At 44.2% G+C, this 16736-nt stretch overlaps 1 protein-coding gene across 1 annotated transcript in view; it reads left to right on the top strand.

Moving 5' to 3' along the window:
- The window catches only part of LOC148517458 (macrophage mannose receptor 1-like), a 211528-nt gene that overhangs the window by 87997 nt on the left and 106795 nt on the right, over positions 1-16736 (top strand). The window contains exon 11 of the mRNA XM_088478604.1: positions 10362-10510. Coding sequence (XP_088334730.1) covers positions 10362-10510 — 149 coding nt within the window. The remainder of the gene's footprint in view (positions 1-10361; positions 10511-16736) is intronic.

Here is a 16736-nt window from a genome sequence, read left to right as displayed (position 1 = left end):
AAAAGTAGTGGTGTTCCTACTTCCTCTCTGGGATGATGAACGACTCCCAGCAGCAGCAACAGCAGCAGCGGCAGCAGGAGGCGTAGCAATGCAGGATCCTCCGGAGGAATCCCGGATAGGAGAGTCAGTCATGCCAGTGACATGGCCTACAGGACTACTTCTGATCCTGACTAAGGAGGAAATTGACGAGGAGGGAGTTGACGGTGTGGTTTGAAGGCGCTTGGATACAACAGGACAACGGGATTTAGGTGTCCCTGGACTGCTTACGGTCTTAGCCAAAGTTTCTGAACTTGACAGTAACCTTTTATGAACGCGCTGCAGGTGCCGTATAAGGGAGGATGTTCCTAGGTGGTTAACGTCCCTACCCCTACTTATTTCACCTTTACATATGGTACATATGGCAAGACAGTTGTCCGGATTTGGATAGAAATATTGCCAGACCAAAGAGGTGGAATGTTTGGTCTTCTGCCCAGGCATGACCGTGATGGGCTTTTTCATCCCACGGACAACAACTGTCTCCCCCGGAGCCTGATTTAAACAAACCACATCACCATTAGAATCCTCCTCGCCAACTTCCTCCTCAGCGCCAGCTACACCAGTATCCTCATCCTGTTGTACTTCAACAGTGACATCTTCAATTTGCATATCAGCAAGTGGACTGTGGGTGCTCCTTTCAGCACTTGCAGGGGGCGTGCAAATGGTGGAAAGAGCCACTGCTTCCCGTCCAGTGCTGGGAAGGTCAGGCATCGCAACCACCACCACACCTGGACTCTCCTTGGGGATTTGTGATATCTTCTTAGAACGCACAGTTCTTCACTGTGGTTTTGCCAGCTTAACTCTTTTGATTTTTTTAGTGGGAGGAGGGCTTCCATCGTCATGTGAAGCTGAACCACTAGTCATGAACATAGGGAAAGACCTTAGCCATTCCTTGCCACTCCGTGTTGTAAATGGCATATTGGCAAGTTTACGTTTCTCTTCAGATGATTTAAATGTTTTTTTCAAGGTCATTTTCCTGAACTTTGTCATTTGGGATTGTATGTGCCCTCTACTATGACATTGGGCATCGGCCTTGGCACATGACGTTGATGGCATGTTATCGTCTATGTCATGACTAGTGGCAGCAGCTTCAGCACTAGGAGGAAGTGGTTCTTGATCTTTCCCTATTTTAATTTTATCGGAGAAAGTTTGGTCCTCCATTTATGTTATATTGATATATACGTGCGGCTAAGGCACACACAAACACAGAAAATAATTTTTTATTTTTGTTTGTAGACTAGTGCACTTTGTGGGTTACACCACCCTTTAAGAAATGAGCCAGCCGGCCCTTTACTTATGGGGCACAGGCTCCTTTGTAGATGCACGGCAGCCACAGTGCACGCAATTCACAAACACAGAAAACATTTTATTATTTTGTTTGGAGTGCCCTTTGGGGGTTACAGCACCCTTTAGCGGTCAATCCAGCCGGCCCTTTATTTATGGGACACAGGCGCACGCTTGGCACTACTTTGTTGATGCACGTGCGGCTACTGCGCACACAATTCACAAACACAAAAAAATATATATTTTTATTTTGTTTGGAGTGCCCTTTGGGGGTTGCAGCACCCTTTAGCGGTCAATCCAGCCGGCCCTTTATTTATGGGACACAGGCGCACGCTTGGCACTACTTTGTTGATGCACGTGCGGCTACTGCGCACACAATTCACAAACACAAAAAAATATATTTTTTTATTTTGTTTGGAGTGCCCTTTGGAGGTTACAGCACCCTTTAGTGGTCAATCCAGCCGGCCCTTTATTTATGGGACACAGGCGCACGCTTGGCACTACTTTGTTGATGCACGTGCGGCTACTGCGCACACAATTCACAAACACAAAAAAAATAAATTTTTTTATTTTGTTTGGAGTGCCCTTTGGGGGTTACAGCATCCTTTAACGGACAAGCCAGCTGGCCTTTTACTTATGGGACACAGGCGCACGCTTGGCGCTGCTCCTTTGTTGATGCACGTGCAGCCACAGTGCACACAATTCACAAACACAGAAAAAATATTTATTTTTTTTGCACTTGGGGGGAGCACCCCTGATGGACAGAGCACCCCCTGGACAACACTACAGCACCCCTTTAGGACTGGGACACTGCAAAGGACTTTGGAGTGGACACAGCCCCTGTGGACAACTGACTGCACAACACAGTCCAGCCAGCCCCTATGGACTTTGAAGTAGTGGACACAGCCCCTATGGACAACAGCAGCAAAGCACAGCACAGCACAACACTACACTGCACTGCACTGCACTACACTACACAGCCCAGCCAGCCCTAACTCCCACCCTCCCTTTTCACTGTCCACAGCCGAGTGAGAAAATGGCACCGACGCGGGTACCTTATATAGGATCCAAAACCCGCGAGACCCGGAAGGCGGGATGATGACGTTTTGCCTCGATTTCAGATCCGAGTCAGGTGGGAAAAGTCGAGCCTGACTCGGATCGGCCTCGGATCGGGGGGGCTCGGGTGGGTTCGGATTTCAGAAATCCGAACCCGCTCACCCCTAGTTACTACAGGAGTGAGTGGGAGTAACATGTCACTACAGAGGTGAGGGATGGGAATGTGTTACTACAGGGGTGAGCGGGGGGATTACCTGGCCTTTTGGATAAACCTCCCGGTAATGATGCTGTCTTCAATACCTACATTGGAGTTAAGGTGCGTATCCACTAGCATATAGTGGAACGACAGTACGATTACAACATTGTAATCTTACAGTTGTTCCTCATCCCCTGTAGTGCCTACACTGAATGATATGTCATTCAGTGCAGGCACCCTTCCTCATCTCCAAACATGCCCAATATGTCGTTATCGGCAGAATGACCTGCATGTTAAGGCGATGATTGATGTTGAAAATGACCAACGGGAGTGGGCATCGCTGGTCGTTTATGACATTTTAATGCCCGATTTGTGAAGATTAATGAGCAGTGTCGTTATCGTTCAGTCGCTCATTTTAATCGCCTAGTGGATACGCGGCATTAGACTCCATTTATAAAGATGAGATTGTTGCGGACGTAAGCCATTTTATTGGGGTACCCATGTTTTCCAGTCATGTTTTTTTCCCAGTCTTGGTATCTCCAGTGAGAAGGTCTTGGTAGAAGGTCTTGGTATCTCCAGTGAGATTTAAAGGCTCTTGGAGAAAGAGAAAGGGCAATAAGAGATAATCTCATGAGAATTTGGATTCCGCTCCTGTTTTTACTCAATTTTTGTTAAACTATTTTTTGTTTACATAAATGTCCTGTCCGGAGGAGGTTATTTCTGACCAGGGAGTTCAATTCGTGGCTAGTTCTGGTGCTCACTCTGTTCCACTTTGCAAGTCAAACTCGAGTTTTCTTCAGCTGACCATCAACAGACAAATGGACAAACTAAAAGAGTCAGTCAAGTATTAGATACCTTTTAGGAGTATATATCTTCCTCACTGGACAATTGGTCTGAATGATTATCTAGGGCAGAGGTCGCTCACAAAAGTCACCATTATACTTCCTCCAAATCTTCTCCATTTTATACTGTACTAGCGACCTGCCCCAGATTCGCACGGGCGCAATTTTAAATTTAAGGCAATAGTCGTTTTTAACTGAGGTCATCAGTTTTCTTTGTACAGTAGTTGTGTTTCCTCATGACAGCAACATGAAAAGATTTAGTTTTGACGTGACACGCACAAGGGCCACGTAATGTTGTCCATGAGAAAAACAGTCTCCACTTAGGTTGATTCCAGCCACGTTAGTGCCTGTCCCTGTGCTTTATTTATTTGCCATGCCAAAGCAAAGCTGGAATTGGACTCAAAGGTACATGGAAATTTGGCTGCGCTTATGCAACAACACTAACAGTTTTTACAGAAAAGGTTAATTTATTACAAAGAGATGCTGTAATAAATATAACTATACATACAATACCTAAATGACAGACAATAGAATGTCAAATGTAAAATACAAAAAACTACCAAATAAAAATTAAATAGAATAAAGTAAAAACAATGAAAAATTAAAGAATAAAAAAATTTAAAATTGAACTTTAAAAAAAATAAATGAAAATGAAGTCTTTAGGATATGGTCCTAAGTTTTTTTTATAAGGAGCCTGTACATATCATAAAATATAATGCATTAGAGGCCTCCGTTGTAGTGTGGATCCGTTTAGTTAGTTGTGAACAATATAGTTGTGGTGTTTATGCATTTGCGCACGTGTTGTTCCTATTCAACACAATCAGAGTCACTGAAGATATAGAATTAATTGGATTCTGATCCAAAATATTTGGACATCAGAAATTTTCTTAAACCTGTAGTTCGTCCTGAAGCTCATTAGGGCCTTAAACTTATATATCAGCTGGCATGATGTTTGTTAAGCCGGCATAGTATTGGTTTTAAGGAAAGAGAGAGCTCACCGGTTCTGTAGTGGCCGCGCGGCATCTGAGGGATATCCCTTCGTTTGTAGACAAAACAGTAGTAGGAAACTCGCTAAAGATAGGAACGGTGTGTTTAATGTTCCTTTGTTAGTGTATTAGTTTCAATGTCCGCCGGGCTGCTGCTGGAATTGGACTCGTTTGAAATTAAAGAATAATTTTTCACATAAATGAAATAGGAACGATAAAAAAGAGAAAAACTGAAATTTTGTATCAGGAAACAGGGCTTACATCAACTTTTCTGGAGAAACCGGATTATACATATCAATCTACATGGTATAAAATAAAGTCCATCGTTGTCATATATCTTTAACGGTTTAGGCAGTGGTTCTCGAGATTAGCCCGAACAAACAGACAGACACCTACCATGGACTGTTTTTGTAATTGACTTGCTTCACTAAAATCATTACTGCTCAGCTCCCTTTTGTCATACAGTAATGTTTGATACACCTAAATCTTCCTCGACAAATGCTCAGTGGTCCTCGAGGTTAGCCGGAACAAACAGACAAACACCTACCAGGGAGTTTATTCTATTCTACAGTATGTATGTACTGTATAGATATGGACTTTAATCTATTCTACAGTATGTATGTACTGTATAGATATGGACTTTATTCTATTCTACAGTATGTATGTACTGTATAGATATGGACTTTATTCTCGGGTTCTAGCATTCTCACCACTTTCAGCAGCTTCCAATCCATCTTTGTTCCAGTTGTCTGTTTATTTGTAGACAACTGGAACAAAGTTTTCATTGCTGTTCTTCAAGCCTGAACATTATAAACTAGGAACTAATAAAAGACTACAAGCTTCTCCCATGTTGAAACCTGAGAAATGCACTTGGATAAATGCCACTGGCATTCATACTCCTGCAATCATTCATTAAATCCGTCAGAACCTTCCTTTCAAACCACACCGGTGTCCAAGAGCCACCCGTAAGAGTGGGGATACTGTCACACAGCGGGCACTGAGACCCTCTTACCACACCCCGCGCTGTCAGTTCATTGGCTGGAGTGTCCCCGCTGTCCAGTCTTCCAGAAGTGCACATGTTATGACACACTAGTATCTGTTGGCATTTCTCCCTAGGCCAATGCTGCATTTGTGCCGCCATCTTGCTTTGGTCAGCTGACTCTGGATTTGTCCAACCAGTAAGGAATTAGTTTCCACATGACCTGTGAGTTCAGAGTGCCCTATTTAAACCCTTCACTTGCATTTGCTCTTTGCCAGTTCAACTTGTGCTTACTAGTTCCCGTCTCCTGTATCAGCAGCTCCATCTCCTGATTCCAGTTTGTTTGCTGCATCTGCAATCCTTGGAGTTCCCATACTGCAAAGCATCTTCAGTTCTAATTTGCAAACCTGAGCAGTTCCATACTACTAATCATCCAGTCTGCTACCTTTACATTTATCCATTGCAACCTGAGCAGATCTACACTAATAATCCTCCAGCCTGCTAACCTGTACAGCTATCCGTTGCTGACCTGAATTGTTGCCATACTGTTAATTATCTCCAGATTCTACTAAGTCTGAACGCAGATTCCCAATGGTCGGGAATCTGCACAGGCGCCAGACCCGTACTGCTCATGTGTAGTACATGTCTGCGTGATCGCATGCAGTCCAGCAGCAGACTGTCGGCTGAGATTTCCTAGCCTCTTTCCCTCATCTGTGACTGCCGGCTTGCGTGACCCCATGGTCACTCAGCCGGCCAATGAACACACAGATGATCTGATGCTGCGTCCAAGGAGGCAGCTCAGATCATTAATGCCTGAAGGAGACGTAACGCCTCCTGCTGCACCACCTCTATTGTGCTCTACTTGTATATCTGTGTTCTCGGCTTTAATTTGTGTTACCTCCTAGCAGGGTAGCATACCTGTTCCTCGCCTAGTATCTAAACTGTTCACCTCCCTGTCCAGTTTATCCTGATGGTAGAACGGATTGTGGAAGAGCCTTATACGACTACCTCACTTCAATCACTCCAGCAGCAACCAGTCTTGTCCTGTGGTCCCAGTTCCAAGACTAAAGTAATCACAGATTCAATATCTGACAACTTCTAGGTTTTTTAAGATTATCTTAACTGCTTTCCAGTGCTGTCTTCCAGGCTTACTCTGCTTACTGCATGTATCATGTTTCAACTCTTTGGTACATTAAATGTCCAATAGCATTTTGATAAGGAACATTTTCAGGGGCCTATGCATCATCACTTAATTTTTTACAAAAGCAGGTGAAAATTAACATTTTCACCTGCAATTGTAAAAATTAAGTTATCGGACCATTCATCAAGAAGATAACGCAGGAGATATCACAGATGCTCCGGCGCTCGCGGCGAGTTGAAATGTTTATTATCGGGGTCATAATTAACATAATAAATAGACCCCTTAATGCTTACTGGGCCTGATTCAAACCCGGTCGCAAGCGCTGAGCGCTCGCAACCGGTCGATGTATGCCCACTGGGCATGCGCACGTCCCGGCTAGCAACGGGTGCTCCGTCGCTTCGGGTCTCGCACCAAAGGGGGCAAGCTGTCGATGATGATTGGCAGCTCGCCCCGTTTGGAAGGCGTGGCTGGGGGGTGGCTTCACAAACGGAGGTGTTCCCAAGTGAATGCCTGTCGTTTGTGGGTGGCCCCACTGACATCACAAGTGATGTCAGTGGGAGAGCTTCCGGCTCTATTAGAGCCAGAAGCTCTCTGGGGCTTGCGGCCACGAGACCCTACCACAAGGGTCTCGTCGCAAGACCATCGCGACCATCATCCTGGCTGCTCACAATAGCTGTGGGTGGTCACCCACAGCTATGCGAGCGGCCAGGAGGCCGCACAAAAAAACCCCAAAAAACGCCCAGATTCAGAGCGAGCGCTCTTTCAGAGCGTCCGGCTCTGAATCAGGGCCACTGTTTCCTCTTGGCTCATTGGTGACATGGTTTTAGTTAGTTTGGTATATTTGTTAATGGGAGTAGTTATTGGTTTAGCATCTGACATACCACACTTGTTCTTGACTGTGTTGCGGTGGCTTGGCCTCTCAAGTACAGTCCATGTATTGTTGTTACTGAGTGATGTGATGCACAAATTATTACTTGACTTTGCCTCTTGGATATTGTTGGGTTCACACAATGTGATAATCGAAAACTACTCATAATATATGTTAGGTGGTTTTCCACTATTTGGCCTTGTAGAAGTTGTTTTCTGTGGTTGAATGTCTACGCTGGTAGTTTCTGGTTCAGTCCAGCTGCTGGCATATCCAGTATCACATTTTGTTCATCAGCTCACTCTTTTCTTTGATTAAATAAATGTGTGTCATTCTGGTGAAATCATCAATGAAAGTTATGAAGTATCTGGATCCACGTATTGACTTTGCTTCGATTGGACCACACACATCTGTATGCATTTATTTCAGGGGTGCCTCAGCTCTGCTTGCTGATTTTGGAAAAGGGCAATGGCTTTGATTGCCTATTATACAGCTTTTTTACATTGGTCTTTAAGTGTTGTTCACAGATATTCCTGTAGCCATCCCATCTAGAAGTTTGTGGACGCTGTCACATCCAAGATGACCTAACCTTCTGTGCCAGAGTTCCTTAGATTGTGAGTCAGAAGCCATCATTGCATAACACTCCTCTGTGTGAAGGACAAGTTGTTTTTGCAGGGTACCTGTTGCTATTACAGTCCCTCTTCTGTTCCATACAATGCACTTTACCTCTGCAAACTGGACTTTATACCCTATTTGCTCTAGGATACTTATGGCTATGAGGTTTGTCCCAATATCTGGTACATATAACACATATTGGATTTCTGTGACTTTGGTGTTACTTCCTATTTTCAGGTAAGCTGTAACTGTCCCAACGTTTTAGTTGTAAGTACTTTATCTCCTATTCCTCTAAGTGTTATAGGATCACATGTTCAATGTAGTGAACCACTCCTGATTACAACTGAAATGTCTTTTATGACCTGAATCAATATATCATTATTTTTTTCTGTGATTCTGTGTGATGTGTAAAGCTGACTCATCTCTACTGTTATACCCTTTTTTCTGTTTAGCAAGCACATTTTTCAGTTTACATTCAAATGCTTTATGTCCTGCCTTACTTGTACTTGAATTTTCTGGGCTTTACAACTTTATTGTGTGATGCAGTATTCTCAGCACTTAATTTAACTGATACACGTTCTTGGAACTGCAACAGTTTTGTCTTACCAATCTTTGTTGATAGCTTGACTATATTAAGTTAAGTTCTGTAGCAACGCCATAACAATCTCCTCGTCATCAACTTGGACTGCTACAGATGTCAGTTGCTGAGATATGGACATCATTTATCAATGTAGTCACTCATACTTGTGTATTCACTCATCTGCGTATTATACAATATGTGCCTCAGACTAATCCTTCTCATTAGACCTTTACCCTTATTTACCACCTGCAGTGCTGTGCACATGTCTTTTAATGACATATTCCCATGTATAAAAAAAATAAATGTATTGTTAAATACTGAGGCTTATGGTTCCCATGGCTCTCTCTATATCATCTGGCTTTGGACTGTCACCTGGGTAAATAGTAACCTTCCACAAATTTTCATGCTTAAGGTAGCATTTCCAATGAAACCATCTATGTGGCATGGTTTTCTGAGCCTTTAAGCTTTGTGAAAGTCATCATGGATGCAGCTACTATATGCATGCTGTGCACTGATATATACTGCAGCTTCAATAACTGACTTCTCTAATATGCAGCATTTTATGGCATCTTTATCATTTTGGTGACTAGGCCCAATTCCTGTTGAGATGTGTGTACTGTTTTGTGGTGGTTGACACAGTTTGTAAATAGTAGACACCAGCAGATATAATATAGTCCAAGGCATAATAGCTGGATAGCTGGAGCAGCTTTGGTTTATTTTCAGTGAAAGAGATACAGTACAGCCATACTCACTGTCTCACATACAGGCAGCGTAGATGAAGCGGAGTAGGAGTTGACCATACAGTGGACCAGCCGGTCATGTATGTAAGCAGTTATAGCTGGCATTTGGAGGTCCCCCAGTGAGCTAAGTAGTACTCAACAAACAGAGAAACAGATTGTGCCGTGCATGTGCAGACTACCTAACGGCGACCATCTTGGTAAATGAGATGATTCAAGGAGAATCATAGATGTAGTGTATTCCATATATCAACTAATACAAGCATCTGTTGTCTTCCTCCTTAAAAAAAAAATCAAATGGGATCTGATTTCCTACCAAGGATTGGATGTAAATGCAATTAAATAAAGGGAGTAAACCAAAACTGTCACACTAATAATTGCTACATAATCAGTGGAAAGATCAAGACGCACTCAGCCGATCAAAGGCGTCTGCCATCATCATTATCAGCAGAGGTCAAGCACCCATAAGACATATGCTGGCTGGCAGGCTCATATGTATCTGTGTTGTGGTCTGGCTATGTCGCACTTGCGTGAATGCTGCCTTACAGCACACTGCCTACGCATGTATGGGACTGCCTCCCTTACCATAATACTGAGAATTGCAGAGTAGAATCAGCCCCATAAAGTATGCTTTTGTTCATATGAATCCTGGGTCACTATATGAAGGAGCATGCTTTAATAAGGCTTTGAGTAGTGATGAGATCTAGTGGTTCAGGGTCCTGTGAAATGTGAATGTCTTATATCTGAATGAGAACCGTCTATTTTGGAGACCATTTTGTTGCCTTCTAATTTTCTTTTGCTGTCTCCAAAAACTGTACAGTACATGTCCAAGCTTCTTAGATTTGGCTTACATATGTAGTGGGATTTATTGTACATGTGGTCTTGGCATAGCAAGATAATGCCAAAGCTATTTAATTGACCTGTATATGCCGACCTATCGTGCCATCTGCCACTGTGCACTGATCCGTTCAGTAGAGCTTTCTCCACACGTTTATGAATATAGATAACACATGTGACATTATACCGTCTCTTTTGTTATTACAGGTTTGAACAGGCTTATTTAACAAGCCTGATTGGACTTAGGCCAGAGAAATATTTCTGGACAGGACTATCCGATATGGAGGAAAAGGGAACTTTTAAATGGACCAATAGGGAAAGAGTTTTGTACACACACTGGAATGCCGACATGCCGGGTAAGTCACACATTCTATTGTGAAAGGTTGGCAGGAGGCCAGATGCAATGTTCCATGTTGTAGACCCACCAGAGAGTGTTGTCCATAGAAGCAGAATTTGGTGGCAATAAAACACAGGGAATGCATTAAAACACACATAAATTGAGATGTTCTGAATATTCAGAGAAGGCGTGCAAGAAAAAGAGGTAGTATTCTAGTATACTTGGGCACTCAGTAAGCAGTATCTCCTAAAATGTAAGCTTTATTACATAAATTAAAAGCGAATTATGAAAACAAAATGTGAAGTGATATGTACTTGTAACATGTATGTTATATTGTCAGTTAAAAAATGGACACCTCAAATATAGGGTATTCACCCCAGTCTTTGGAATGTGGGCATTGAGCTAGAATGCAGCTATTGGTATTGGAGGTGTATTATTATCCAGGTCAATTATCAACCTCAATTAATTAGTGTTACCTCTCCAAACCCTCTATGCATGAAAATTCACTACTATCCGCTAGTGGCTCTTATATATTCTATATTTATATAATACTTTCTGATTATAGCTGACACAGCAATAGAACAAACTTAACAGTAAATCTGATATAAAGATCACTACTCTACAAATATAAGGGCCATAATACATACATATATTTTATATATATATATATATATATATATATATATATATAAAATCCTCCAGCCTAACCCTAACCCTGCCCTCCCGCAGCCTAACCCTAACCCTGTCCTCCCACAAACTAACCCTAACCCTCTCTCCTACAGCCTAACCTTATATCTCCCCCCCAGTGCTTAATCCTAACCCTGTCCTCCAACAGCCTAACCCTAACCCTCTCTCCTACAGCCTAACCTTAACCCTAACCCTGCCCTCCCGCAGCCTAACCCTAACCCTCCAGTCTTGCAGCCTAACCCTAACCCTGCCCTTCCACAGCCTAACCCTAACCCTCCAGTCCTGCAGCCAAAAGCTGGGTACACACCTGAAAGACGTGCCAATCTTGCAATGCCCGATAAGATAACAATATATTGTGCCAGTGCACACACTACACAATTCGCAGTACATTGGCACAATATTGTGGGTGCACACTATATGACTGTAGTTGCGATCCATCACTGATCGCAAGATTAGCCAAAATATCATATAGTGTGTAATGTTGACATTTCAACAATATCAACATCATAAGTCACCATTACAATTGTCGACATTGTAAATGTTGACATAATTACTGCATTGTCTACTTAGCAAAGCTGAGTTATCATGGAGAGCTTGGAGATCTGTCAGTGGCATATATATAATGGGTGCAATAAGTGCTGTGCGCATGGGTCACTGATTCAAGGGGGGCCTGCGCCATACTGCCTACCCTCCTGGGATTCACATGAGGCTCCCGATTTTTCAGGTAAACCCCCGCACCCCCGGAAGGGTAGGCACTTCTCCTGCTTTCTGCCCACTTCCTAGTGAAGTAGGCGGAATGGGGAGTATATTAGCAGGGATCGGTGGGTCCGTGCGTTGGGGGTGGCGAATTCCCGTGAGGGGATGGGGCTTAATTACGCGATTTCGGACGGTCCCGCCCCAACTCCGCCCATCTGCTTCTCCTCCCTGAGCTTCTCCCGGGGAGGAGAATTCTCAAGTCGGCAAGTATGGCCTGACTGGGTGACCGCTGGTATCATATAGTATGTTCAAAGAAATCTCTGGCAATATGGCGTATGTATGGGAAGAAGATAGCAGATTCCAACATGTTGCAAAAAGAAGTGTTCTACATAAAGTCACATATTCCAAATGGTAAACACAGAATATTTTATTTGGGACTGTATGAAGAAATGGAAACAGTTGGAGGCTGACTGTCACGGTGGCAACAAGTTTATTATAAGCAGAGTAGTCCATATATACAGCCTGCATCTCTCCCCATGTACCCCATATACAGCCTGCATCCCCCCCTGTACCCCATATACAGCATGCATCCCCCCAGTACCCCATATACAGCCTGCATCTCCCCCCGTACCCCACATACAGCCTGCATCTCCCCCCTGTACCCCATATACAGCCTGCATCTCCCCCCTGTACCCCTATATACATCTTAGCACAGGAGACACTGATATCTCTCTTCCCTCATCCACAGCACTCCTGTATACCCCAGTCCTTATATACAGCCTGCAACTCTCCCCTGTACTCGCATATACAGCCTACATCCCCCCTGTACCCCATATACAGCCTGCATCTCCCCCCTGTACCCCATATACAGCCTGCATCTCCCCCCTGTACCCCATATACAGCCTGCATCTCCCCCCTGTAGCCCATATACAGCCTGCATCTCCCCCTGTACCCCATATACAGCCTGCATCTCTCCCCTGTACCCCATATACAGCCTGCATCTCCCCACAGCATTACTGCCCCCATGTATCCCCCTAATCTTTATATACAGCCTGCATCTCCCCCTGTAACCCATATAGTCTTTATTTCTCCTGCACCCCCATATATAGGCTGAATCCCCCTGCACCCCCATATACAGCCTGCACTTCCCATATATGTATATATACAAACATACTGCTGTGGAGGGGTGAGAGACTGTCAGAGTCACCGGCACCCCTTATTCTCTGGGTGCCCAGGCTCACAAGGCATGCTGGGAGTCGCAGTCTGCTGGGAGTGCTGCACTATGAAGCATGACAGCCACAAGCACTACAAATCCCATGGGGCTGTGCTAGCTAGTTATAAGCCATCTGACTGCTGCTGTCCTGTGGTTGCAATGGAGCAGCCGGGAGATGGGGTGGTGAAGAGCTGGGCGCCTTGCTAGTGTAACATGCCTCGTAGCAGGCGCCCGTCAATATAGATTGCGGGTGCAGGTGAGAACAGCGGGTTCCAGCCGTGGGACAGTGATGGTGCCACCCACAGAGCCCCGCTCTCTGTGCAGCAGTACCTCTGGCACACCCCTAGTTACGGCCCTGACTGTAGATTAAGAGAAATAGTCTTTCAAGGAGGTGGATGGATATATTTTCTGGATTCTTATCACTATTACGATCTGTTGCGTCGGTAGTAGATAATAGGTTATTGATTGAAGATAAAATGAGGCCCAGACCTTGGAGTCTGGTAGCAGTGATCACCCATTACCGAGATAGTATTACAGATTGCAATGGGAGTATAAAGACGGTTAAGGGGATTTATAATGTATAAACCCACAATTGCTACAACTGCTGGTTAATGAATAATTTGTTCCCCTAATCTCTTAAAGTGCGTACACGCTTGCCGATATTCTGGACGACTGAACGATATCGCTATCGTTCAGTCGTTTACTATGTTGTCAAGTATGTACGCAAAAACAATGGACGATAACAACCAATGATGCTCGCTCCCGCAGGTCGTTGGTCTTTGTCGTTCATCGCCCGAACATGCAGGCCAACCTGACGATATTGTTGCATGTTCGGGAATGAGGGAGGGAGCCCGGCACTGAACGATATAGTTCATGATATCGTTCAGTGTTTGTGCTCAATGTCATTAACGACATTGAGCACACCTCTGCCGGGGACACTCTAGACGATGTCGCTCATGAAGCGAATCGTCTAGTGTGTATGCCCCTTTAAGGCACGTATCCACTTGCCGATATAAATGGACGATTGAACGATTACGACATCGTTATCATTCAACAATTCATTAATCATGCAGTAATCGTGCTGTAAAATGCCAGCAATGACCACCGATGTGTGCTCCCACCCAAACATGACGGTCAACCTGATGATATTGTCAGGTTGAGTATATTTGAGGATGAGGGAGGGTGCCTGCACTGAACGATATATTCAGTATGGACAGTGCACAGTATAATGAATGACTGAACAATAACGATATCGTAATCGTTCAGTCCTCCATTGTTGGCAAGTGGATACGCACCTTTATTTACACTGTCAACAGCACTTCATCTTGTCCCCTTCGCAGCCCAATCTCATCTCGCTCCAGACTTGCGGATCTTTGTACCCTAGCACTATGGGTCTGCGAACAAAAACCATAGGTGCACTTCCTCACACGGCTCATGGGACTAGTCTAATGGAAATGACCCCTTATATGGGATCTTCAACCTTGGCCCTCCAGTTGCTGTGGAACTACACATCCCAGCATGCACTGCCATAGTTTTAGCATGCTGTTATATCAAAAAGGTGGGGTGGGAGTGCATGCTGGGATGTGTAGTTCCATAGCAGCTGGAGGGCCAAGATTGAAGACCCCTGCCTTAGATTGTACATTCATTTGGGTATGGCCATCTTTACCTTCTGTTTCCTGTCATTGTATAAGTTGTTTATGCCATGATCCCCTAGCTGTACAGTGCTGTGCAATATGTCAGTCATTTATAATTTAAGGATGATAACTGTACATTTAATGATAAGTGGTGGTGGAGATCACAGTACATCGTGTAGGTTGTAGCTTACCTGTGCCCTATAGTCTGTTGTTGGTGGTTTATGCTGCCATATACTGAAGGCTCAGGTGTTCCGCTCCTGTTGTCGTAGGGGGCTGGAGCTGAAATTTATGAAGGGCCTATTGTGTGCTGCTGCAGGGGAATGTGATAACCTCTGTGGCAATGTGGGGGCATTCCTAGTGTGTGGATGTGGTCTACACAGGGTGTGTGGCTATATCCATGGGGATACTAAATGTATCTCTTCGACGATCCTTATGTTTTTGTAGTGTTAGTCAGGAATGACTTATGTTTAGTTAGTGCCGGACAGGCAAGGTATTTATTTTGATATTTTATATTATTTTTCTGCTTAATAAAGCTGGCTGAGGCCAGTTGCACCATAATCCTTGGACTTGTGTAATCTCTCAGATGCTGTACACTACTGTCCAGGAGATGGTAACTGTTCCCCTAAAACTGTTGCAATAGTAAATAGCCCCTTGAGAGAGACCACAGCTGGTTAGGTCTGTAGCTCCCTTTATGCATTTAAAGCCCTATGCTGTTTGTACTGTAGCGCTTAATTCTGGTGGAGAAAGTAAAATTGTTTCAAATAAAAACACCCATATGAAACCATAAAAAAAAGGTTTTGAGTGAGTATTAATTACCTCTACTCCCTATGTACAATTTAATAACTCCACATCTACTGCACTTACTACCAACTATGCTATATAATATAATTTATTTATATGGCATTACAAGGGTAGCTGTACATGACGGAGCAGCAGTTGGTAGCTTCACAAGGTAAGAAGCTGCCAACTACTGGCGAAGTGGTAGGCTTGAGTGAAGAGATGAGTCCTAAGGGCATATTTAAAGTCTGAATGGGCACATGAGGGCATCCCAGTAGTTGAGGTGAAATCCTGAAGACTAGAGTGGCAGGAGGTGACTGGCTAAGTGAAGGGGGGTGGGGGGGGAGTCGAGATGATGCTGATGACGTAGAGATGAGAAAGGCTTTGCAGGTGAGTGAGGGGTTTGGTTCTTTGCCTGATGGGGATCTAGTGGCAGAGGGTCATATATATGTGTATATATATATATATATATATATGTGTGTGTGTGTATATGTATATATATATATATATATATATATATATATATATTGTGACACAGTTAGGTTAGGGGGTCCCTCTCCTGGGTAGATGACTCCTTCCTTACACACACACACAGCAGCAGGGAAGCAGCACACCAGTCTGGATGCAAGTACAAGCTGGTCGGCGCCAGTCTTTATTGTACAATGTCAGAAACATAAAGAAAACATAAATATAAATCCTAGCCCTGTCGGGGCACTAACTTCACAGGTAGTTCTCTCACTACCAGAACCTGGCAGGGCCTAATGCCCTCACCAGCAACAAAAGCACAGCACAACACTCACAGTTAGGTATCCAAGTGTCTCTGAGCAAACTCCATGTCTGCTCTCCCAGGTGAGACAATCAGCCCTAAACACACTAGGCTTATATTGGCCACTCTCAGGTGAAAAACTAACAAGCCTGTTACCAGGCTGCGAGAACCAAAACCTGGAGTGGCCGTGGGTGGAGCCCTCCCTCTCCTCTCACCCACAACCCCCAGGTCCCAAACCGGCTTTTCAAAAAGCGAAAAATCAAGCCTGCTACACTGCAGACTTTCTCCTGGGGGTTTAAAACACAAAAGACAGGAATCTGGGACAAATGTACCTGCCACAGACCACTTTACCAGTGATCCTATCACATATCCCCCCCCCTTTGCTTCGACCTGTGGGTCGGAACAACTGAAGCCCTCAAACAATGAACGCGTGACAATGCGTCAGCATTGGCCAGCTGGCTTCCTGGCCTGT

Source organism: Taudactylus pleione, unplaced genomic scaffold (genome assembly GCF_031769625.1).
Source record: "Taudactylus pleione unplaced genomic scaffold, aTauple2 ptg000216l, whole genome shotgun sequence".
Classification (NCBI taxonomy): domain Eukaryota; kingdom Metazoa; phylum Chordata; class Amphibia; order Anura; family Myobatrachidae; genus Taudactylus; species Taudactylus pleione.
The sequence above is the reverse complement of the archived record's forward strand: the minus strand, read 5'-3'. Positions and strand labels throughout refer to the sequence as shown.